Genomic DNA, 25,458 nt, shown 5'->3' on the forward strand with positions numbered 1-25,458 from the left:
GCAGAATCTTAACTGTCCCCTCATCACTGGAGCAGCTCCGTTCAGGGTCCGTAGGCCACCCCCATCCTCCTAAGTCCACAAGACATTAGGACCAGTGTTGTCTGAAAATGTCATTTTTATTTAAAGCACAAAAATTGAGACATAACATATACATTTATACATGAAGAAAAAACACCAGAAAGTTTACAAAACCTTGGTCACTGCCACTGTCATTCAGTGGCTCTGGGGCTGGTGAACTGGCGGTCTGCAGGCTGCCTCGGGGTGGGATCCAGGTCCCAGAGGCAGGCAATCGGCCAGCTTTTTGAGAGGTCCCCTCAGTCCACACACCCACCCCTACAGCCTTTGGAGGACAGGGTACAGGTTTTACCTGGGGACTCCCGGGTGCCAATCACACTGACACACCTGAGGAATCCCCAGGAACAGTGAAAGGTGACCTGGGTTCTACTCAGGGTATGGAGCCTGGAACCCTCAGAAAAAATGGCTCATCAGTCCAGCATGAAGGGGTGCAGTTCTGGACTGATTCTTCCTGCCCTCCCTAAGAGTCATACAGACGACTTATTGCTGATAGTGGAAGGCAGAGTGGGGTAGAATCTGAGGCCACGGTAAAGGGCTGCTATCCCTCAGGAGGAGAGGAAATCAAACAAACAGGGCCACACCACACCAGGACAACCAGACTCCACCCTCCCAGAAAACCGCCAAAGGCTGGGCAAGACAACTTGGGGTCAATGTCTTTTATCCCTCCCCACCCCACTCCCAAATCCCAACAATCCCATTGCACATTCAGTAAGTCTAAAAAGGGAAGAGCTCAGAGAGGGCCCCAGAGGGCACAGGCACTGCCCATACCAGGAAGGTGCAGGGGGCACTAAAGGTCTATGAATCTGTGAGAAACGTTAAGGCAGGGAAGAGCCTGGGGCGACCACGCCAGAGGCTCTGGAAGCTCAGAGACCACCCCAGAGTGCTCTGGGGAACAGAGCCTGCCATCCACCTGGACTGCAGTTCACCTAAAGGGCAGCCCTTGGGAGACTACCCCAGCCTGGGAGGGAAGGAAAGGGAAGACTGTGGAAGCCACAGGCTTTGTGTGTGGAGCCATATTTGGGCCAGGCCTGCTAGCAGAGAAGTGAAGTCCCAGGACCCTGGAGAAGTAAGACTCCACCTGGCATGGGCCCAGGTCAGCTGCTGATCCCAAGTACGTACATGTATGTGCATGTGTACGTGGGTACGGGGAAGTGAACTTCAGTCCCACAGCTTCGAATCCTACCAAACCACCATCAGAGAAGGAAAGACTGTTTTGGTTTTTTGTGTTTTTTTTTTCCTGTTATGTAAAAAATAAGTCCCTGTCCCTCCCTCCCCTTCTCGGGCAGAATGGAGAGCTGGTTGCTGAGGAAAGAGGAAGAACTCCGGCAAGACCCTCCCCCGGTCTGTGCTGGGCATAACCACTGTTTAAGGCACCCATGGAAAGTGCAGCTAGAAGGCAGGCAAGAGAAAAGGCTGGGGCAGAGGAAGGACAGTCAGGGGGACTAGTTCCCCTGGAAGGCTCCTCGGGCAGCATTTGAGGCAGCGCTGCGGAAGGTCCTGTTGCTGAAGATGCCCTGGGAAAACTCCTCCTGGGCCTGCTGGAAGCTGGCCCCCGTCCGGCGGTATAGGGAGTGCACCTGGGGAAAGAGGCTGGGGTGAGAAGGCCGCCCTGGGGTCCCACCTGACCTCCCATCCAGAGCCTTGGTGACAGCCGCTGGACCTCTGGGACTCGGGAAGCCCAAATGTTCTAGTGATGGGCTTGAGGCAAAGGCAGGAGAGAGGTGCCGGCTTCCTTGGGCTGCTGTTGGGCCAGCACCCAGCACTCACCCGCTTCAGAAGGAAGAGTGAGAGCACGGCACATAGGGTGAAGAAGCCAGCCACCACCATCATGATGATTGACACAGCCAAGTGGTCTTTCTTCAGTGTAGACAGGGCTGCGATCCAACCACTGCAAAGGGAGGAGGCAGCCAGAAGGGACACAGTGGGAATGGGCCCCAGAGGTCCCTGTGAGGTGTTCTTCTCTAGGTGGCCGCTGTATGCTGACCAGCCACCACCCAGGCACCTCCCTCCAGCACAGAGCCCAGGGGGCCACGAGCCCTTGGCCTGGGAGAGGCCAGGCCTCTGTGAAGGCTGAAGGGAAGGGCCCCACACGGCCCTCACAGTCAGGAGTAGCATGGGGGAGGGCCTTTTCCTGCTCTTCTAGGGGACATGGAAAGCCTGGCTGCTTGCTTCCAAGGACCCCCCTCTGGGAACGAGGACCACTGGCCAAGCCATCGCATCCATCCTGTCACCTCAGCTCCTCCTGCTGGGGCCCAGGGCAGGCCCTCTGCCTCCAGCATCACCTTCCTGGCCCCAGTGTCCTTATCTATAAAAGGGGATATCCTCACACTGCCTGAATTAAATAAGAACTTACCACAAAGCCACAGTTCTCAAAATAGTGCAGTACTGGTATAAGGACAGACATACAGATCAATGGAATAGAACGGAGAGTCCAGAAACAAACCGATACTTCGATCATCAACTGATTTTTGACAGGGATGCCAAGACCAGTAAATGGGGAAAGAATCCACATGGAAAACAATGAAGCTGGTCCTTCCCTTCAACCATACACAAAAATTAACTCCAGATGGATCAGAGACCTGGGGCGCCTGGGTGGCTCAGTCGGTTAAGCGGCTGATTCTTGGTCTTGACTCAGGTCACGATCTCATGATTCAGGAGTTTGAGCCCTGCGTTGGGCTCTGTGTTGGCGGTGCAGAACCTGCTTGAGATTCTCTCTCTCCCTCTCTCTGCCCCTTCCCGGCTCCCTCTCTCTCTCAAAATAAATAAACTTTAAAAAACAAACAAAAGGGGCGCCTGGGTGGCTCAGTGCGTTGAGCGTCCGACTTCGGCTCAGGTCATGACCTCACGGTGAGTTCCAGCCCTGTGTCAGGCTCTGTGCTGACAGTTCAGAGCCTGGAGCCTGCTTCAGATTCTGTGTCTCCCTCTCCCTCTGCCCTCCCCACTCATGCTCTCTCTCTGTCTCTCAAAAATAAATGTAAAAAAAAAAATTTTTTTTTTAAAAACAAAAAACTTTGTGCGTCAAAGGACACTATCACAAGAATGAGAAAAATAATACACGGGGGGAGAAAATGTGTTCACTACATATCTGATAGGGAGCTGGTATCCAGAATATATAAAGAACTCAGCAACAAAAAGACAACCCAATTACTAGAGAAAGACTTGGATAGACATTTCTCCAAAGATACACAAATGGCCAACATCATTAGTCATTCAGGAAATGTCAATCAAAAAACAGGGAGGGGGGTGCCTGGGTGGCTCAGTCGGTTAAGCGTCTGACTTCAGCCCAGGTCATGATCTCGCAGTTTGTGGGTTTGAGCCCTGTGTTGGGCTCCGTGCTGACAGCTCAGAGCCTGGAGCCTGCTTCGAATTCCATGTCTCCCTCTCTCTGCCCCTCCCCCACCCGTGCTGTCTCTCTCAAAAATAAATGTTAAAGTTTAAAAACAAAAACAAAAACAAAACAAAACAAAGAACAGTGAGGTATCTTACCTCTAGGCTGGGAAAAAAAACAAACCAAACCAGAGTTGGTGAGAATGTGGAAAAACCACAGCCCTCACACACCACTAATGGAATGGTACAGACTTCCATCTGACCCCGCAATTCCACTCCTACGTACATACCCAAAAGAACTGAAAATAGGTGTTCAACAGCTCGTACAAAAACGCTCATAGCAGCAGTATTCACAACAGCAAAAAGGTGGAAAAAACCCCAGGGTCTATCAATTGATGAGTGGATAAGCAGATGGATGGGATATGATTCAGCCATAAAAAGGGATGAAATACTAATCCATGTTACAACATGAGCCTTAAAAACATTATGCTGAGGGGCGCCTGGGTGGCTCAGTCGGTTAAGCGTCCGACTTCGGCTCAGGTCATGATCTCACGGTCCGTGGGTTCGAGCCCCGCATCGGGCTCTGTGCTGACCGCTCGGAGCCTGGAGCCTGTTTCAGATTCTGTGTCTCCCTCTCTCTCTGCCCCTCCCCCGTTCATGCTCTGTCTCTCTCTGTCTCAAAAATAAATAAATGTTAAAAAAAATTAAAAAAAAAAAAAAAAAAAAAACATTATGCTGAGAAGCCAGACACAAAAAGCCACCTACTGTATGGTTCCATTTATATGAAATGTCCAGAATAGGCTGATCCAGAGACAGACAGCAGCTTAACAGCTGCCAGGGGCTCGGGGAAGGAGGGATTAAGTATAGCGTTTCCTTTGGGGTGATAACAAACGTCCTGGAACTAGACAGTAGTGAGGGCTGCACAACACTGTGGATCTACTACACACCACTGAATGTTCTGCTTTAAGACGGTTTAAGTAGTAAATAAAACAAATGTTATGGGTATTTCACAATCAGTAACAAGAAAGGAGGATTACATCCAGCCAGCTGTGGGGGGCTGGAGGTGAGGTGAGGAAGGCACTGGGAAACTGGGGGCTGCAGGGCTCGAGAGGGAAGCCCAGGCAGGTCATGGGGGTAGGGGGGCGGCGGAGGGGAGTCCGGACCAGAACTCAAGCCTTCTGACTCCGAGTACAGAAGCAAACAGCAGTTAGGCCACAGCCTGTCTTCCAGGATCTCACTAAGAGTAGTGAGTAATGAAACCGGGTCATCAATCAAAGAGAAAGGGGCCAGATTAGAAACAGCAAGGTGAGGGGCACCCGGGTGGCTCAGTTAAGCATCCAACTTCAGCTCAGGTCATGATCTCACCATTACTGAATTCGAGCCCCAGGTCGGACTCTGTGCTGGCAGCTCAGAGCCTGGAGCCTCCTTTGGACTCTGTGACTCCCTCTCTCTCTGTCCCTCCCCTGCTCACGCTCTCTTTCTGTCTCTTAAAAAATAAATAAACGTTAAAAAAAAATTTTTTTTTTTTTTTTTTAAAAGAAACAGCAAGGTGAGAGGGAAGAGGGGTGGTGGGAGGGCAGCGGGGACGTGCTCGGAATGCAAGGTGAGTCAGCCCCTCCCTCCTCTCTGGATCAGCTGCACTGGAGGGAGGGGACCAAAATAGTGCAGCCCTTCCAGGCCCAGGCTTTCAGCCAAGCGTCAGCCTGACCATTCTGTGATGTTCCCTGTGCACTGGGGCGGAAAGGAAAACATCAGCCATCAGGTTTTCTTTCTAAGGCTAATTCTGAACTGAGGACTACAGCGCCCAGGAAACTCAAGCCAGTTATATGCTCAAAGCAAGAAGGAGGCAACCCAGGAGAGAGGCTAGGGCTCCATCTCCTGACATTACAGGGCCTCTGGGAAAAGTCACAGCACAGAGTCTGCAAAAGCCAGGGCATCTGTCAGCAGCTGCCCAAATCCAAGAGCTTGTCTAGGGCCGGGAGAAGTAGCCCTAGCCTCTGGGAGGGCGTGGCCGGAGAAAAGGAATAAATGCAGTCCTCCATAGGACTTAGGCCAGGTAGCCTAAGGATTCAGGGCAAGTCCACTTACAACGCCCCAGAAAGTGGTCGATGAGGCAAGGCAGGGAGTTGGTGAGCAGTGAAGAACTGGGGGCGGTGCACGGAGGCAGATGCAAGTCCACCCAACCCCTCTCCTGGCTAGGGTAGAAGAGGGGTCATCTGCGAGGGCCCTCTGGGAATGAGGATAGCAGAGCGAGAGAGGCCAAGCCACCTCTAAAATGTAATTCCATCGTGCTGCCCCAGGTCTCACCTGTCCCCCAGGCCAGGGATGCCAACCAGCTGGATGATGTAGATCCCTATTTGACAAAAAAATACGAAGAAGAATACAAAGAAGCTGAAAGAGTTGTCAGACCTGTGGAGAGAGGGGGAAATCCGAAGTCACAAGAGGGCTTGGGGCTCATTCCTCAGGTTCCTCACTTGGCATGGCATCGGTCCTCATTAGGAGCCAGGAGGCAGGATGGGAGCACAGACAGCTCCAGGGGACCAGCCACATTGTCCACAGGGACACAGACACCCACAACCATAATCAAAACAGGCTTGCCCCTCCTTGCCTTCCAGTTTAAGGGGTCAATGCTTGACCCCTTACTCAAAGAGCTAATAAAGTTGCTCACTCAAAAAAACAATATAAAGAGCCTAACAGTCCATTTCCTGGTGTATGTGTTTGCATTTCATAGAAGGCAAGGAAATCTAAGCCAAAGGTATAAATATCTAATAATAAAACTGTAGGCCTGGGTGGAAGAAAAGGTATTTGGGGAGCACAGAACCCTAGACCAGACCTCCAGCTCCATGTCCTTGAGGGCTAGAATAGATTGAGGCCGCAGGTCTCCTCTGCAGAGTACATGGGAGGGTTCAGCCATTGCCCCCCAACTTCCCAGGGCCTGCTAGGCTCCCAGGCCTGAAAGCATCAACTCCGAGGCACAACTGCACAAGCCCTAGGGGTCTGTGAGGTAGCTCCACTCAGGTCCACAGTATTTATTCTAGGTCAACTGCTTTGGCACTCAGCAGGCTCAAGAGAGCTTGGAGTGATAAGCCATGGAGAGCTTATCAAAGTCAGACTTTCTGAGAGTAGCTAATGCTTCAGAAGGGGGTTGAGCAGCCCCTCCCTCTACCCAGCATCTGAAATCCTAATACACCAGACAGAATGGGAGCAGTGAGAACACAGGGAAGAGCTGCAGACCCCTCCCTAGATCTCCCATGCCTAACCCAAGGACAGTGTCCAGAGCAGACCCCAGGCACAACAACTTAGGAAAATGGCTCCTGATCCGTGTCTGCTCTCACTGTGGGTGGGAATGGGAAAGTGGATTTCCCCACCAATCTATTCTGCTCTAAGACTAGGATGGGGCCCCTGGGCTTAAGGCCCTTGGCCTGCTACCTGGGATGCCAGTCATACACTGACCCCTTGTCCAAGCCCCACTCACCTGAAGGCTTTATAGATGGGTCGGTACCAACACAGGAAGGCACAGGGGGTGAAGATGATAAACCACAGGATCGAAAGGCCAAAGTTCACTCCGTTGGTGCTGTCAACTAAGAACCAGGCCAGGCAGGCAAGCAGGTTCAGAAACAGAGTCACCGAGTGCACTGGGGAGGGGGAGGAGAGAGAGATACGGGCTCGTGCCAAGGTGACTGAAGGATTCCCAGGCATGGTGAACCACCCCCTGGGAGGACGTGAGGTCCATACAGTGAGGGGAGCTGCAGAAATACTACAGGACCTTCGTCTGCACCTAGGTGCAGTGAACTCCCAGATCCTGATTTTCTGGGGCAGCAAAACCAGGGACCAAACCACGTTCCTAAGAGGTGAAGGGACGACCCAGATATATGATGGGGGTGGGGAGTGGCAGTGAAGGGAAGGTGCAGACTCAAGGGCTGATCCTTGAGGGAAAGAAGCCCTTGGAGACTCCTGTCCCTGTCCCTAGATGGCCCACACTGGAGTTACAGGGAGTAGCTGGGCTACTTGTGTAGAGGGAGGCCTTCACCTAAGGGTGGCCTTTCAATGCAACGAGCCCCACAGGAACTCTGAAGCCTCCCATTAGTCTCACTCTACGTGATCCATGGTGTGAACTGGCCCTTCTGGGGAGGTTCCCAGCATAGGGAGTAGACTGTGGAGGGCCAATTAGGGGGGCAGAAGGTACCTTCTATCCCGGCCCAGCGCTGAGGAAGGCTGGAGTCTGTGGGAGAAGCAGCCAGAGCACAGAAAGGGCCCTGGAGTCACACCCCATTTCACCCGTAAGCTCAAGAGGGCCGGGGCAGGACTCACACATCCAGAGATAGTAGAGCATCTTGCATATCCGCTGGTAGTCAGCAGGGATTTCTACCGAGAAATCCTGATAGAAGCAGGGCTTGACAGGGCACCAGAAGGGCAGGGGTGGCCAGTTGTTCTCTCTCACTGTGTAGAAAGACGCGACGAGGTGAGGCCCAGCCTCCACAGCAGCATGGCGGGGTGCACGCTCCAGCAGGTTACTGGGCCAAACCAGGGCTCCAGAAGGGCACCGGCAAGTGGGGCTCAGGGTCTCCATGGGTAGGGAGTGGGATGGGAAAAGGGTGATGGGACACGAACACACACAAGCCTGCTCCAAGGTTAACAGATCCCAAATGCACTGACAAACAGAGCAAAATGGCCTATGTGATTATTTTTATGAACAACCAACCCATAAGCACAAGGGGTCATCTTCGTGAAGATGAAGGGGAATCGCAGGACCAGTGTCCCTACTTCAGCAAAAATTTCAGGGCTGGGAAGGAGTGCAGAAATAACCCACACCCGCTAGGTCCACACTGCAGGTCTCCTGGCCTCCATCTCCCTGCCCTGCCTGGCACTAGCACCAGGGCTGCTCTAAGATGATCAAAAGCCCGACAGGGGTCCAGGGCTGCCCCAGGACAAGCAGGCTCAGGAAGACCTCCCGTGCCAGGCCTGGCAGCCCAGGGCCCGGCAGCCTCCCTTACCATGTAAGTTGGCCACAGTGTTCTGTAGCTCCCGCTCCTTGCGCTCCAGCTCGGCTGCTTTCCTGTCCAGTTCTTCCTGCTGCCGGAGCAGGCTCGCCTGGGCTGCGGAGGCCACGGCCTGGGGGGCACGGAAGTGGAGCAGCCGGACACGGGAGACAGAGGGGCAATGTCAGTCATCAGTGTGAGCAGAAAGTCAGAAGGGCCTTGCCCCATGCAGGGAGAGACAGTCCCAGCTCCATGCTGTCTTGGGTACCAGAGACCACCACAGACAGGCCAAGGTGACCTGTCTCCTACTGCCTCGACACCACCTCTGTCCCCTTAGCCGTTAACCAGCCTTAATCTGGGATCAGGGATGAAGGAGAGACCCCTGAGCTGGAGACGAGAGAACATTCCCCCATTCTGGAATGCAGGCAAAGTTCAGCTACACTGACCTCTGGGGTAATAGCGAAGGGAAAACGGCATCACAAGAGACTAAGCTGTAGCCAGAAACCCAGAGAGCTGCACCTCATCTGAAGAGCCTGGAGGGTGCGTGTGCGCAGGGGAAACAGTGCAACCTGCTAGCAGTGAGTGCGGAGGGGACACGTGAGGACAGATCACATGCACCTGGAGCCTCATGGATCCATATTTAAGTACCACCCCACCCCACCCCCAGGAGCTGACCCCTTGAGGTCCACCTGAAAATGTGACCGGCTACACCCCAGCGCAGCCCCCTAGGCTTGGCCCTGCTCTGCCCGGCTTTGATGATATGCGGAGTCCAAGCTTCATCCCCTGTCCAGAAAAAGCCTCTGAGTGAGGCACCTAGGGAACGTGAGGCCGAGCAGAGCTGGCCCTGGCGTTTCAGCCCAGGGCCCCACTCCTTCCAGGGGCTACAGCTGTTGGGGCCTGGTTATTCCCGAAGTCTACAGTCGTTTTAGGAAACAGGTATCAGACCAGTCACCTCGCAGAATGGTAAGCCAGACATATGTGTATATATGTGTGCGCGCGTGCACGCGCGCATGTGCACACACACACCCTCGCTCTCTCACTCTCTCCAAAAGGCGTTCTCCAAAGAGCCAAGGCTGACTTTAGCAGGTCAATTTCAGGCACTGGGGGCCAAAGCAGGACCAGAATGGACCATCCTGGACCATGCTGAACATCTCAGCCTTCCCTCCCAAGTCTGGTCAGAAGGCGAGAGCCTCTTGGGGCCCACGAGAGCCCAAAGCCCGGCTTGGGCCTTGCCCTCCCTCATGCTCATCTACACTTCGCCTACCTTCAGAAGCTTTTGCATGTAGCTGTCTCTGAGAATACTATCTCCTCCTAGTAGCATCTGCCTCTCTGAGAGCTCGCTCACTGCCAGGAATCTGGTAGGCAGGAACCTGCTGGCCTGTCTACGCAGGAGCTGCAACATACAACTCCACTGTGGGTCACGCTCACTGGGGTGGTGAGGCGCACGGGGCAGGACGGCGAGGTGATGGGGGAGTCGAGTGTCAGACACAAAGCAGACAAGATTCACGGTATTTGGTGAAGGGACAAAGGAAAATAGGAAGGAAGGCAGAAATAAAAGAGGCTAAAAAAAGAAAAGAGAGACAGAGAGACAGAGGGAGGAAGGCCAGGAGAATGGATGAATGGATGGATAGATCGATTGATTCGGGGCCCTGAGTAAGAGAGGACAAACCAAAGGCCCCACGAGGATCTGGAATGGCACAACAGAGGTAAATGCTCTCTCTGAAGGCACCAACGACCCTAGCCTGGTTATTGTTTGGTGGTGGTAATGGGGTGGGGGTGAGGATATAGGCTGGCTGAGCAGACCCTCCATGTGCAAGTGACCAGCTCCAAAGAGATTATCAAAAGGGCCCTTAAAGGGCAGCCAGGAATTAAAGCCCTCTGTCCACCTCCTCCCCCAATCTCAGGGCTCAGCTACTGGTGCTACCCTCTCAGGAAAGAAGAGGCAAAGGGATTTTTGTCAACAGTACCTGGGGGGTTGGCTGGGTTGGTTCCACTGAGGGCTGGAGAACTGCCGGCTGCGAGGGCCCAGGGAGCTGTGTGACAGGAACTGTTGTCGCTGCATTTGTCTGCGTGGGACACACCAAAGGAGGCAGATGAGTAGGGCTCCACTAGTTGGCCACACGGGGGCAGACCCACAGCGGGGTGAGTGCTGTGCCCCTGCCTGTGGGGGACATTCCCTCTGGGGCAGGCCTCAGCCCCGCCCTGCAGATTCTTAGCCTTTGAGCCTCAGGCTCTGGGCAATGTGATGCTTTACCTGGCCTCCCTGGCCTTTCTGGAGCCACAGCTCCCCAGCACTGTCCTGTCCTCTTCAGGGAGGGGCCCAGATGACAAATCCCAAGGGGAGAACTGCTGGCTTCTTCATCCTTATCCCCACCCCAAGTTCACGTTAGGACTGCAGTTTCTCAGAGCTGTCTCTGCCTCTGCCAAGGCTCCTTGCCTCAGAAACCTGGCACCACCCAGGGGACCCAGGGACTCAGAAAGAGGGCATGCTCACCAACCTCGGAGAAGGGGTTGAATTCAGCCAGGCCGCTTTGCGGGGCATTGGTCAGCTGGGTCACAGAGGGATCCTGCAAAGGTAAAAAGCAAAACAAACAAAAACAGCCATGAGCCACTGGGGAGAAGAGAGAACCATCTCTTGGCCCCTCCCAGGCCAGCAGGCCCCAGGGATACGGGGCTGAGGTGAGGCCCTTCCTGGTGGCCTGAAAAGCCTCTCCAGAAAGGCTCCTCTGCCCAGCCCCTGCCACACCAGAGCTGGAACCTCTTCTCCCTTTCTGGGAAAGGAGTTCAGCCCCAATGACTTCCCAGAAGAGACCCAGAGCAAGCTTTACATTCTGAGACCTCAAAACAGACACTACCATGTCCTTGTTAGTGCCCTTTACAGATTCAAAAGAATTTACAGTATTTACCTCCAGGGGGGAGGGAGTGCGTGGTAGGAATACTCACTTTTTAATTCATAACCTTGCTGTACTGTTTTATTATTTTACAGAAAGCATTTATTCCTATTTATTTTAAAAAGTTTATTTATTGGGGCGCCTGGGTGGTGCAGTCGGTTAAGCGTCCGACTTCAGCCAGGTCACGATCTCGCGGTCCGTGAGTTCGAGCCCCGCATCGGGCTCTGGGCTGATGGCTCAGAGCCTGGAGCCTGTTTCCGATTCTGTGTCTCCCTCTCTCTCTGCCCCTCACCCGTTCATGCTCTGTCTCTCTCTGTCCCAAAAATAAATAAAAACGTTGAAAAAAAATTTTTTTTTAAATAAAAAGTTTATTTATTTATTTTGAGAGAGAGGGACAGCACGCAAGTGGGAAGGAGCAGAGAGAGAGAGGAAGAGAGAAAATCCCAAGCAAGCTCCGCACCAGCAATGCAGAGCCCAATGAGGGGCTCGAACTTGCACACTACAATATCATGACCTGAGCCAAAGTTGGACACTTAACTGACTGAGCCACTCAGGTGCCCCTTATTATTTTTTTTAAAGCTCATTTATTTATTTTAAGAGGGGGAGAGACAGAGAGAGTGGGCTTGTGCCCGCACACACAGGGAGAGGCAGAGAGAGAGAATCCCAAGCAGGCTCTGCACTGTTAGTGCAGAGCCTGACATGGGGCTCAAACTCACAAACCATGAGATCATGAACTAAACCGAAATCAAGAGTCGGACACTTAACCGACTGAGCCACTCAGGCACCCTCTCCTCTTATTTTTTAAAGGACGGTTTAAGGTTCTGGAACAAAAACACACTGAGGGCTGCCAGTACTGATTTTGTTAAATCAGGCACACTTGCTAAGAACAGAGGCATGAAGGGCTCAGATGAAAAGCGGAGAGAATGTTTTTGGGTTCATTTTTTTTTCCCCTCAAGAAAATGCAAAAATGTCCTTCAGAACGCAGTCTTTCCCTGAGTTTTCAATTTTCCCTTCTCCAAGGCCAGCCCTCCCGCCTAGGGCCTGCACAGCACTTCCTGTCATCTCCTCCACCGAGCACCTCCCTGATGGCCTGGGGCCACTTGGCCTCATCTCACCCCCTCCCAGCACTCCATCATCCTTTCCCCTTCCCCATACGTAATAGGTATGGGGCTCAAGTCCAGCTCCACAGCAATGCCTGGGCTCTGGGAGGAGCAGCTGTGAAGGCTGGGCACACCACGGCTGGACTCTGCCAAGGCCCAGGTTACAAGGCCTCCCCTAGGCCCCGCTCTGTGTACCTAACCCCCATCCCTCACTTCTGGTCCACAGGCTCCCATCCTGCTGTCCTGGCCTCACCTCTACCAAGAATCCACAGACTGGATTCTCAAACACAATATTAACATTAGACAGACCCTCAGGGAACACCCCCCTCAATTCTTTAGATGTGGAAACAGATCCTACTGTGGTGCCGTACTTGTCCTAGGTCTCAAGATGGCTGGCTCCCTCTTCTGTACATTCACAGAATGTCAGCAGTGAGCGTGTTCTCTGATGTTTTTCACACAGACTAACTCTCATCTTCCCACCTGGGTCTCCAGTTCCTGAAGAGTGAGACTTTGGCTGGCTGGCCCCTGGGCCCAGAGCCCCAACTCACTTCTCTCTAGACGTACCTCATCTCTGGACCCCCACCCAATTTCCTCTGCAAGGAGGCAATGTGGCTATGTCCATTCTGCTGGACAGCATTCCTGCCCGGTGGCCCCTGAAACTTGGATAAAGGGACAAGGTGAGGTTCAGAAGGCCACCTGAGATGGAGGAACTGGCCTTGAGGTTATTTATTGGCTGAATGATTTCTCCCAGAATTACTGGGCTGACTTTCTGCAAGGAAGATCTGGAGCTCAGGTTCCATTCCCCTTTCTGACTCAGCAAACACCAAGCTACAGCACAGTGAGTGAGATGAAGTCACTGAAATCAGATCCACCATGCAAGGAACTGGTTACCTGAGTGTGTGTCACAGGACAGAAGACAGAGGGGTGGCTCTGGTAGCTGTTTCGGGCGCTGACCCACATGTCTGGCTGAGGTGCGTGCGTTTAACAGGCAACCTTCAGACCCATGCAGAGATGTCATTTTCTTTACCAAGGTCAGCCAGAAGAGGATTCTGGGGGTGGGCAAGCTGACTACTCTGTCCATAGTGATCTCTCCTTTTTCTAAAGTCTTAAAGCTTGGTCCTTTACCCCTCACCAGACTTGCCATAAACAAATACTGTCTCCACCAGCATGCTGTAACCTCCACAGCCAGATGCTTCTCTCTCAAGTTCATACTTCTGCCTCCTAGTGCTTGGGGAAGGGCCGATGCAGAGCAGAAGGTCAAACAGTATTTGACAGTATGTGCCACATGCTCTCCTCTACTTTCTCTGGGTGGTACTGCCCCAAAGCTGGAGGGTACCTGCATCACTGTGGTAGCCCCAGGGCCCACAAGCACCCTGCCTTGGAAGACGGCCCTGGAACATTCTGGGAGACCTGGGTGCTTTCTGAAAGATGAGAAGCTCAGGCCTGGTGAAAGAGGAAGGGAGCTGACATTTACTGAATGTCCTTATACAATGATGCGATTTTGAAGTTCTAGTCACCCCAGAACCAGCCACTGTGTCGAGTTGTCAGAAAAGAAGGTTCTACCAGCTTTCCTCAACCTGGTTCTTCAAAAGAATTAAGGCCCAGTGCCCTAAGGCATCCACTATCTGAAATGACTTGACTTCTCTCCTGTGCATCTAGAATAATCCTGGTTCTATTCCATCCTTGAAAGAACAGAGATAAATCGTCACTTCAACCAGCTTCTGAACCCTGTGGCTCAGCTGAGGTGTCCCCTCATTCAACCTCATGACCACCCCGTGAGGGATGTCTTTTTAGTTTGCAGCTGGAGAAAGCCCCGCCGCAGAGAGGGGAAGTGGCTCGTCCAAGATCCCAGGGGTGGTGGCTGAGCCAGATTCTGAATTCAAGTTGTCTGTATCCAGGGACACGAGTGGTAAACCTGAGAGGGCAAGGTGAGGGTCTACCCTGTTCAGCAGCGTACCCCCAAAGCCTGGGGCACTTGACAAACGGAAGGTGCTCAATGTGTGGTTGAATGAACGAAGCCCCCTCCTGAGGAACACTGACGGGACACCATGAGTGACCAAGACAACTACTTCTGCTCAGTTTTTTATTCCTGGACTTCAGGGAAGTCCTTGGGGGAACACCTGTGTTAGGAGACATGCAGCGAGTCTTGCACTAAGGACCACACTGACTGGTCTGAATGAAGACCCTCAGCTTCTACTCTGAGTCACAAGTAACGAGTCAACAGCAGCAAGCTTCTTTCCCACTAAGCATCAGCTGGCTCGGAAGTGGGTCAAGTAGTCATTTCAAAGGATGGCGAGAGCTAAGTTTCACCTACAGAGAGGTAACCCAAAACCCCCCTGGTACACAAAGGACTGAGCCTGGCTAATGCCCTTTACTGAATATATAACAAAGAAAATGCTCCTGCACTTGGTTCTTTTCATTCTGGGAAGAGTCACAAACAGTGTGAGTGACAAACCGAGATCAACAGGATGCAGCTCTTGACCTTCTGGAGTGGATGACTGTTGCAGAGACACGTGCACATAGTACAAGAGCCCAGGGCAGAGTGAAAAAGAGGGGAAGGGAGGCCGGGAAGCGGAGGAGAGGCTCACCACCGCTGGCGCAGGGGAACCCTTCGTGTGGCTAGGGTGTGAGGATCCAGAGGAAAAGAGGCAGGCGCTGGAGCTCTGCCGGGAAGGGCCTTGAAAAACACATTCGTTTCCAGTTTGGCAATCACTTTCCATGTCACAGGTGTCGGCTGTGCTTGAGCTGTGACTCTTTCTTGCTTTCGCCTCCTACACTCCACCCAAGCTCCGAGTGTGGGGTTTATTTCAGGCTCCAAATAAACACATTAAATAAATACCTCATGAGCTAAAAAAACTCGGCCATTCTCTCTGGGAGGCAGAGTTACCAATACTTTGGAACTCTTGGGAAGTCCTATTTGCTTTGGAGACAAGGCTGTGTGTCACAGGACAAAAAAGGGCAATCATCCCCCAACCAAGTGGCTGGGTCCCAAGTAAAAAGAGCCACAGATAACCTCAGTACTCTCTTACCTGAAAATCCATCCTAAGGAAATATGACACAAATATGTAAAAATCTGTACCTGCAAAGAGATTTATTGCACCAGTGCTTACAACAGGAGGAAAAAAATCAGGAAATGACTTAACTGTCCAACGACAGTGAGCACAACAATGTTTTGGTACACATCCCCTCAATGGCCTGAACAGCCACTAAAAATCACAGCTATGGAGCACCTGCATGGCTCAGTTGGTTAGGCGTCCAACTCTCAGTTTTGGCTAAGGTCATAATCTCTCAGTTTGTGAGTTCAAGCCCCACATCGGGCTCTGTGCTGACAGAATGGGCTTGCTTGGGATTCTCTCTCTGCCCCTACCACCCCTCTCCAAATAAATAAATAAACTTTATTTTTAAAATAAATAATCACAGCTATAAACATAGAGCAGCAATATGGAAAAGACTTTGTTATACGAATACCACATAACAATTTTGTCAAAAGCATTCATGTGAAAAGAGACTGGCAGGAAAACACATCAGAACAACAATGGTTGCAAAAGACTGGCAGAAATACAAATGATCTATTTTGTCTTCTGAATTTTCCACAATGTGATGTTATTTTTACCTTAAAAGCACACATACCCACACATTTTTAAAGAGCCTGAGGACCCATCAAATGAGCAACGTGCACCCAGGCCTCTCTCCTTGCCACAGCAGTGATGGACACAGTGGCCCAGAAAAGTGAGGCTGACCCACCTGGCCTGGCGCCTGAGGCTCTCCCGGACCTGGTGCCAGCACCCCTGGCGGCAGCCTGTCCTTGGTCAAACTGAGACACTTGTCATCTCCTTCCACCTTCGTTTACTCCCTAGGCTAACCGTCCCACGCCAAGTGCGGGGCTAGGACCCAGACCAAAAAGCCTTGGTTCCTGCCCTAAAGAAGTGGACAGTACAGAGAACAAGAAGCCAGGGCAGGAAGTGACAGCACGTGACTAGTGCAGGGCCAGGGCCGATGGGAGGGCTTCACAGAGGAGGGAGGGACTAAGCTGTCTGGGAGTCAGGGTAGGCTTCACGGAGATGGCACCTGAGTTGGATCTTGAGAGAGGACAAAAGTTTAGCAAGAACTAAGGAGGGAGGCAAGAGCAGCACTGCAGGGCGCCTGGGTGCCTCAGTCAGTTAAGCACCCGACTCAGGTCATGATCTTACAGTTTGCGGGTTCAAGCCCCACACTGGGCTCTGCACTGATGACACAGAACCTGCTTGAGATTCTGGCTCTCCTCTCTGCCCCTCACCTGCTTGTGCTTTCTCTCAAAATAAATGAATAAACATTAAAAAAAAAAAAAAGCAACATGTGCAAAGGCAAACACACCTCTATGTGTTCAGGGCACAGGATGTGGGGCGACTCAATAGGGTGGAGGCCGGAATTCACCCAAGACAGGAGGACAAAGGACACAGAAGTTTATTGAAAACACTGCAAGGGAGCAGTGGGCAGGACAGCAAAGGAGAGACTGTCAAGAGGCAGTGCTGGGGGGCTGGAGTTATGGGGGGGAGGTGAGGAGGTATGGGAATGCACAAAATTTTCCTTTTTGGTACCTGTAGCCAATTGTCAGTAGTCCATTGGTCAGCCAGGACTAATGGCTATTTTGAGGTGGGTCGCCTCAATGAGCCTGTTTGCATATAGCCCAGTGGTCACTCTGGGCCCTTTTACCTTACTCAGATTTCCACCACTGAGGTCTGTTGCTGAAAAGTGGCCTCTATACAGAAGGTTCTGGGGGCCATACAGTGAAGTGAAGAGAGACAGAAGCCAGGAGTGCCAAGGAACCAGCCTGAACAAAGGGTTGAGCCAGACAGCAGGAGTTTGGACTCCACCCATGAGCGGTGGAGGACAACTAGAGACGGTCATCTCTGCCACGGTGAGGAGAGCACAGTGAGAAGGGAGGGAGGACTGGCCGGGACCACAGTCCACAGGGGTGATGGTGAGGACTAAACTAAAAGCATGATAACTGGGGGTGGAGAAGAGGCGACAGACTCCAGAGGCCCTGCTCAGGTAGATGCTACGGGCTCAGCCACTCTCTAGGGCAAGAAAGGGGGAGGGGAAGGGAAGTTGAGGAACTCAGTGGCTAACTTGGGTGACCGGGGAACAGTGCCACCCCTGAGCAAGATTAGTGTTCACGGGAGAGGAACAGGCTTTTCAGGAGCGGGTGTGTGAAAGCAGGCGCCCCATGTTTGTTTTTTTAAAGTAGGCTCCATGCCCAAAGTGGGACTTCAACTCATGACCCTGAGAGCAAGAGTTTCAAGGCACCTGTGTGGCTTAGTTGGTTAAGCATCTAACTCTCGATTTCAGCTCAGGTCATGATCTCATGGTTTCTGAGATCAAGCCCCAGGTCAGGCCCTGCACTGACAGTGAGGTGCCTGTTTGGGATTCTCTCTCTCCCTATCTCTCTCTCTCTCTCTCTCTCTCTCTCTCTGTTTGCCCCGCCCCTGCTCATGCTTGCTTGCTCATGTGTGTGCTGTCTCTCCCTCTCTCAAAATAAATAAACTTAAAAAAAAAAAAAAAAGAATTGCATGTTCTTAAAAAAAAAAAGAAAAGGGTTGCACGCCCTACTAACGGAGCCAGCCAGGAGCCCCTAGAGCAGCTCTAGATCTGGGATCGCTGGGATGTGGATGCTATTCTGAAGCCACAGTGAAAGACGACTTCAGTCGCCTCCATTGTGACCTCACGCTTTCTAGTTGGGTTCTTCTTTCCAGTTGGTCTCTGGGCTCAGGCTGAAGACCCTAAGGGCAGAGCGTCCCCTGATGAGAACAGGGAACTGAAATTACCCCCTCAAGCAACAAGAACTACCCTGAGCCAGCAAGGCCCCACACCTGACTGACTCCAAGACTACGCTCGACTTGACCTTCACTGCCCACCTACATGTACACACCCACCACTGTCCCACATTTTCCTTATATAAACCTGAAGTATTTTCGGCACTTTGGAGACAGTCTGAGCCGATAGTCCGCCGTCTTCCTGGTGTTGGCCTCGCTGAAATCAACTCCTTTCTTGTTCCACCACTGCTTGTCTTTCTGCCTCTGGATTCTGTCAGCGGCCACTGGCCGAACCTGGTCTGTATGGGACCCCTGTGTGCCTTGGCTATAGTGTAAATGGAAGACCTTACTCAGAGAGGTATACAGTGAGAACAAAGTCAAAGGACAGAACTGCAGCCTTCACAGCCTCAAAACGGGTGGAAGGAGGTGAGCGCCCCAGTGTTAAAGAGGCTGAGGGCAGAGAGAAGTACAGGAGAGACTGCCAGGCGAGCGAGTGTGCCACAAGCAGCAGACATGTCCCAGGCCAGTGGCCAGAGAGGTGGCAGGCTCTAAGAAGGAGGAGGCGCCTGGGGCTGCAGGGCCACAGTATGCACAAGTGCCTTTCGCTTCTTGGTGCTCTGTCACCTGAAATATGAAATACCCTCTCTTCCCATCCGCTCTCTGCCTGAGCCTTTCTACCAAAGGACTCTGCTCTTCCTCCTCAGATCCCTCATAGTTCCTTCTGCCAAGTTCCGACTGCCTTCATCATACCCACGGTGTGTTATCATTGAACAGCTAGCATTTCTTGGCTCTCCTGCCAGATCAGAAGCTCTGGCAGGCCGTGTGCTCATTTACCTCAATCTCCTGCACGGGCCCTTGGAACAGCAGGAGCTCAGCGATGTGCATAAATGTGTAGGCACCTCAAAGAAGCACTGCTGGGCGGGTCACACCTTGGTAATGTGCACTAGCACTCTTCTCTGAAAGAGTGGCAAGGACCCCTTGTTTGTCCTGGTTAAATATTACCATTTCTCTGAACACAGGATTATCCTACTCCAAGTAGCTCCAAAGAAAACTTAACAGAATTGTAGGGTTAAAGTCCAGCTGTGTCTCTGGCCAAGTGCTTTTGAATCACCCAGCCTGGCTCCAGGTGCCAGCCATAAAGGCAGGGAGATAACTCCCATCCCCTTTACCCTCATCCCCACCCCCCGGATCTGGCAGCTGTCTGGACTCAAACTATATGAACTTCACCATTTTCAAATTTCTTGAGACAATGCTCCTGTTCCACAGGAAAGTTCTAACAGGCCCATCTGGTGGCTGTAAGAATTCCCAAAGCTACAGTCAAGCTGGAGCCCACCCTCTCCGGGAAGTGTCTGTGCAGGGAACTTTGTTCACACCCAAATCACGTTTCTGCCACCACTTTCTCCTCCCACAGGAGAGAAAAGTTTTAAATCCTCGGGAAGCAGCCACACCACCGAGATTATCTTTTAACTGCAAGGAGGCAACGTGTGAAAGTGATATTCTGCGATCTGGCAACTCATGGCACTGAAAGGCCTTCTCTGTTCAGCACCACCAGCTAGTTCACACCGCCCCCCACCTTGAAGAAATGCCCAGTAGGAAAGCAGGCCCAGCACTGGCCTGGGTGACCTTCTTGTTAGCTAAGCGCTGAAAACTCAAATGGGCACGATGCCCACCTTTAGCCCTCTACCTCTTCACCACCTGACAAGACTGCCTGAGAAATTTCTGGGATCAGACATGCTGGAATCGGTCCACAGTAGGACCCAAAGATCCAGAGAGTACAAAGCAAATGCACCATAATAAGCACAGGAATTAGGGAGTGCCAGGGGGAGGTTGTGAAATCGGCAACACTTGGCTTGCAGTTTCCTGCTTCCGCCTGGAAGTTTGGTAAAACCTCTGCTGCACTCTTGTGACAACTTTGCATTCACAGCTCTTGCTTTGCAGGAAGTTTGCTAAGAATCTCAAGTATAACTCCACGCAGAGAAGAGGTCATATAAGCCCACACCCACATTGCAGGGCGGGGAGGTGGGTGGAAGTAGGAGGTGGATAAAAAACAAGAGTAAAGGAGTCAATTTAAAGGCACACCAGAAGTTGCAGGGCAGATCACGAGAGTTAGCAGAAAAAGGATTCCATGGTTGGATAACTGATAAATTCTGGGTCAGATCAAGTTGAGCTAGGGGTGCCTGGGTGGCTCAGTCGGTTGGGCATCCGACTTCGGCTCAGGTCATGATCTCACAGTTTGTGGGTTCGAGCCCCACGTCGGGCTCTGTGCTGACAGCTCAGAGCCTGGAGCCTGCTTTGGATTCTGTCTTCTTCTCTCTCTGCCCCTCCCCACTTGGGCTCTGTCTCTCAAAAATAAATAAATGAAACAAAAAAATTTTTTTAATTAAAAAAAAGTTGAGCAAATGTCTTTATTGCAGGATTGCTCAGAGCCTTTAACAAACAAGTCTTGCCAATCTTTAAGAAAAAAATAGCGATTCCCAAAATTATTTGACCACATAACCCTGAGCACCTTTCAGGACTGGTTATTACTCAGAACATAACTGCTATAAAGTACTATCCTGGGGCGCCTGGGTGGCTCAGTCACCCAGTTGGATTAGGCGTCCAACTCTTGGTTTCAGCTCAGGTCATGATCTCGTGGTTCGTGGGACTGAGACTCGCTTGGGATTCTCTCTCTCCCTCTCTCTCTGCCCCTCCCCTGCTTGCACGCACAAGCATGAGCTCTCTCTCGAACTTGTAAAAAATAAATAAAGTACTATCTTAAAAAGCACAGTATAATCTGTATTATCCCAGCCCCACACACTGGGGAAAAAAACTTGCATAGCTAATACTAATTAGCAAATGGTAAAACTCACTTGGCTAGTACTAATCACCCCTACCAGTACTCACTCTCATTTCAAGAATGGGGACAGTGATGACGAAGCTGGCCTAAATAACCCCAACGCAGTTTAAGACCAATATCTGAACTTCAAAAAGATTTAAAACAGCAAGGTCCTGAGAATGAGACCCAGATCTAGGCCCCTTCCCACTGCAAATTAGCTGGTGACTCTGGCAGGTACCATCCTCACTGGGCTCCTGGTTTCCTCCTCTCGAAACCGAGAGGTTAGAATAGATTCCTGAGGATGTTCCCAGCTCCAGTACTCCACCATGGACTCTGAACACTACACTTTCAGGAACCACCACAGAGTGATGGAAACCATGACTCTGCTCTGAAAGCTGGCTAGGTGTGACAGTTTCTGAGTCTGCTGCCTCTCCCCTTGTTTTCTCCTGAGCTCTGTGCTAACACCCTGGGTAAATGAAGCTGGGCTCACACCGAGTCACCCAAGGGCTGCACCCTTCCCATGTCCCAGCCCTGGCAGTCAGGAAAGCAGACACCAGCATCACAAAAAGGGAGGGCAGCTCTCCAGGCGAAAGAGCTTGGGGGGGCATCACGTCCAAAGTTCCTTCTCCCCGAAGAACTGTGCACCAAGAGGAAAAACACGGCCCAGGGTAAGGAGGAGCAGAGTCCCAGCCAGCCAGCTCTTGTCTTCCCACACAGGATTCCCCCACCAGATGTTGTTCTTTACAGGACCACAGCTGCTTCCTGTCCTGCCATATCCTGGGGCTGCCTGATGGACAGACTGTCTCGGTGAATGCAGAAGTTACTTCTACCACAGTTTGCACAATCATTCCTGGGGCTGGAGATGTGGTTTAAGACTAAGACTTTCAAGCTGCTATTAATCTTGGGCAGCACTCGGGCCAACTATCTCGCCCACTGCTAGCACTGGAGACAAGCTCTCCGCATCTCTGGATGGCTGACTGCCTCTGGCAGACAGACAGCAGCAGACATTTTATTTCCAATTCTGACAGGGGAGGGGGAAAAAAAAGCAAATCATTACACAGAACACACTCCAAAAGACTACTAGATCCCACTCTCTCTGCTCCTTCCCTGCTCATGCTGTGTCTCTCTCTCAAAAATAAAGATTAAAAAAAAAATTTTTTTTTTTTTAAATGGGGTGCCTGGGTGGCTCAGTCGGTTAAGCGTCCCACCTCGGCTCAGGTCATGATCTCGCAGTTCGTGGGTTCGAGCCCCGCGTCGGGCTCTGTGCTGACAGGTCAAAGCCTGGAGCCTGCTTCGGATTCTGTGTTTCCTTCTCTCTCTGTTCCTCCCCTGCTCACCCTCTGTCTCTCTCTCAAAAATAAATAAAGATTAAAAAAAATTTTTAAGACTACTAGATCCCAGCGTCATACAGCAGTTCTGTAATTAAACCAAACTGTTACCAGATGACACTGGCAGGGGAAAAAAAAATGCAAATGCTTTTTTCTTTACTTAATAGAGATGACTGAATTACATAAGAGACAAGGTCCTTGCCAAGGTCTGTCAAGAAGCATAAGTTGTAAGAGGAATGTTCAGGATGTTACAAAGACCAAGCTACCAAAATTTGCTTTGAGGGCTCCCTTTGACTAAGTACCTTGAGACCAAGAAAGAAACATAAAACGTTCACTCCCCTCAGAGTGTACAATTATTCCCTTCTAGTCTCCTTTGTCTTTGCACCGACCTTGAAGGAATTCAAGGGGAGAAACCTCATGCTGTGAGTCGCAGGAAAGATCCGTCAAAGTACTTTCCCCACACCTGCAGGAAACTCTGCAGCTGCCAATGACCAGATAAAGCACAAGCAAGATGAGTTAATGTGCCTAGTAACATACTGACAGAGCAGAAACCTCAGGGCTCATAAATCACCAGTCAGCACAATTCAGCTTCTCTAGAACCGGTTTTGAGCAGACATGAAAAGGAGGCACAGGAGATTTGGAGTTAACAGGAGCCCCAGCCTGTCACTGTGCAAAATATTACCCCTGGATTACCCCTGTATCCTAGCTCAGAGGCAGAAAGGTTTCCGCTTTAAGTAGGAAGACTTCTTCAGCTATCCTTTGTTCAAAAGGTCAAGCCAGCTCAAAGGTCAGCACATCTCAACTCCCTAGCCAACACACGCGTCCATCAGACCAACATTCCTTGTGTTTCAAGACCCTCAGAGCCCCCTCACTTTTCCTCCCTCCCTAACCTGGGCTCTCTCTCCTGTCTAGCCAAATCCCAGTCCAAAATAGACCCATGGCCAAAGTGTGGAATTCTTTTCAAGTCCGTATTTCAGCGTGCGTCGGTTATCTCCACACCCTCTTCCAACCTTCCTTTCCTAGCAAATCTCGGTGGGTCTCCTATACCTTGTAGGCTAGTTTGCCTGTTCCGAGAGTGGGGGGGAGAGTGGAACGTGGCATGTTCCCACATTTCTCTGTCCCTCTAGAGGCTTCTACCTCTTCATTATGTTGTTGTCACCCCTCTCCTAACGTGACTCAAAGTAGGTGTCTCCCCAAGACTGCGGGATGTAGTAGCCACACTTCCCACACAGGTGAAGTCGCTTCTCTCCCCGACCGTATGCTTCCCCAGCAATGTCCGGCCAAAGGGGCTAGCTACATCCGGGGAGCTAGAGGGTCCTACCACTTCTTCCCAGGCTACAGCGTCCCGCCCCTCCTCAGTTCCACCTGCTGCTAGTCCCGCCCCCCAGACACTACGAAAGGCCAGCCCTCAGAGCCCATTCTCCCATTGGGCAGACAGGCCGTCTCCTACGCCACGTCTCTCTGCTCCAGCGAGGGGCCCGGGCGGTGGCCTTTGGCACCGGGGAGAAGTGAGCTGGGGGCTCTACCTGGAAGGGGTTTACGTCCACTGGGTCTGCGAAGGGATTGGTATCGAAGGACGACATGGCGGTCGGGGACTGACCGGCGAGCTCCGCGAGTGCTTCGGCCTCCGGGCACCCAGACCCAGCGGCGCTCTCCGTGCCAACCCACCACTTCCGGGAGCGAAGCAGCCGTTCTGGCGCAGGCGCAGCACCCTCCCAGAGGGGCGTGGTCCTGACGTCACAGAGGTCCGCCCCGCCCTCCTGTCGAGCCCACTACAGAGCGGCGGGTGGGCATTCCGTTTCCAGGCGCTCCTTTCGTATACCTGTGCCTCAAGGGTCTGGGTGGCTCAGAGGCACGAGAGAGCGGAAGGCGGGGCCGGAACCCTTCCCAGCAGCCTGTTCTCAGCAGCCTCTCGGTCTGATTGCTTCCAAATTTGTCTTGGAAAATTCCCAAGTAAACTCTGTTAAGTGGAGCCGGAAACTTAACCCCTTCATTTCCCTGGAGGGCAAGTTTGGGAAGTCCAACTGGTCCAGACAGGAGAACGAGCCTATTTTGGCCGGAGTGGGGAACGGAATTTCTGACCCGAGAGGACTTAGTCGAGCTAGGAGAGGACTTGGGGTAGGACCCAGCAGGGCAGAGGGGATTTTTTTCGGAAGAACCAACCATGCAGCTATCCCACATGATGGGGTTTTGGGATGAGGGGGGGTTCAGAGCTGACGGCCAAGAAAGAATTTGGTGCAAAAGGTGATTTTATTAAAGCACCAGACAAGGCCCATGGGCAGAAAGAGCTGCACTGTGGTTGTGATGGGTAACTGATTATATACCCTCAGGTTCGGAGGGGGTTAGGGATAAAGTCTCTAAGGTATTTTGGAAGCAAGGCTTCTATGATCTTGAGGCCTAGCTGCTGTTAGGAAAACGCCATTTATTACTGTTTAGTAAACCTCAGTCATGAGATCCTTCAGATGTGTATCACGGGGCCATAAGCTTGGAATATGGTTGCCAGCATATATCTTGGGGGAGTTGAGAAAGGAAGTTTCCAAAGGAATTTTTAGCAGTAGACTTACAGGATCAGGGAGGGGGGTGGGGGTGGTCAGGATAATGTTAAGCCAAGATTCCCTTTTGCCCCTAGCAAAGTGTCATCATCAAGGCAGCTGAGTTCCTAGAGGGAGGTCACTCTGCTGGTTTCAAGGACTTGTCAATGGACTGTATACAGGGAATTTAATCTTTCATTTGCCTTAGTTTCCTACATCACCATGGCAAGTACTTAAACCCCTTTCCTTTATTCTTGGATAGCCAAGAGTGTCCAAGGAATAGCGCACATATTCCACCTGGGGATGGGGGCTGCTATTAGCCTGTACTTTGCTCTCAGCTTGCCTTAATCTCTCTCATCACCACACACATGCTGAGTCCTGACTCTTTTTAGGTCTTGCCCCCTGCTGTCAAGTTTTATGGTTTTAGGGATGAGGATCCCTGAGACAGGTTTAGGACCTGCTCTGGGATTTGACTCAGGGCATCAAGCATGTGTTAGTGAATGAGGAATTTCAGCAATAGAGCCATCAGCCATGGGGGAGATGGCCGATTCACATCTCACTACCCTTATTTCTTCACACTTTCTGCTTTGTTCATCTTTGCTGCCACCAAATCCAGCCAC

General features: G+C 51.7%; 1 protein-coding gene across 2 annotated transcripts; it reads right to left on the reverse strand.

Annotated features, from left to right (window-relative positions):
• Positions 1-97: 97 nt before the first annotated feature.
• On the reverse strand, positions 98-24,004 carry SCAMP2 (secretory carrier membrane protein 2). Of its 2 annotated transcripts, XM_040493281.1 has the most exons (10): positions 23,834-24,004; positions 10,880-10,948; positions 10,349-10,447; positions 9,646-9,774; positions 8,397-8,514; positions 7,714-7,842; positions 6,878-7,037; positions 5,710-5,811; positions 1,843-1,963; positions 98-1,652 (listed from the first exon to the last, which is right to left on the reverse strand). In XM_040493281.1, the coding sequence occupies exons 1-10, from the start codon at positions 23,888-23,890 to the stop codon at positions 1,518-1,520; spliced, it is 1,119 nt and encodes a 372-aa protein (XP_040349215.1). In that variant the 5' UTR covers positions 23,891-24,004; the 3' UTR covers positions 98-1,517. The 2 variants fall into 2 exon arrangements, with proteins under 2 accessions (XP_040349215.1, XP_040349214.1); XM_040493280.1 differs by lacking the exon at positions 9,646-9,774 and having other exon boundaries at positions 23,834-24,002.
• Between the last annotated feature and the right edge of the window lie 1,454 nt (positions 24,005-25,458).

The sequence above is a fragment of the Herpailurus yagouaroundi genome, unplaced genomic scaffold, assembly GCF_014898765.1.
Source record: "Herpailurus yagouaroundi ecotype Mexico unplaced genomic scaffold, PumYag 184, whole genome shotgun sequence".
Classification (NCBI taxonomy): Eukaryota; Metazoa; Chordata; class Mammalia; order Carnivora; family Felidae; genus Herpailurus; species Herpailurus yagouaroundi.

Bases quoted from the DNA above. Each gene is read 5' to 3' on its own strand.
- SCAMP2 (XM_040493281.1), bottom strand. From the start codon at position 23,890: ATGTCGTCCTTCGATACCAATCCCTTCGCAGACCCAGTGGACGTAAAC. The intron at 10,448-10,879 runs GTTGGTGAGCAT...TGTCCCACGCAG, and splicing joins AATTCAACCCCTTCTCCGAG to ACAAATGCAGCGACAACAGT. The intron at 1,964-5,709 runs GTGAGACCTGGG...CTCCCTTTGCAG, and splicing joins ATCCCTGGCCTGGGGGACAG to TGGTTGGATCGCAGCCCTGT.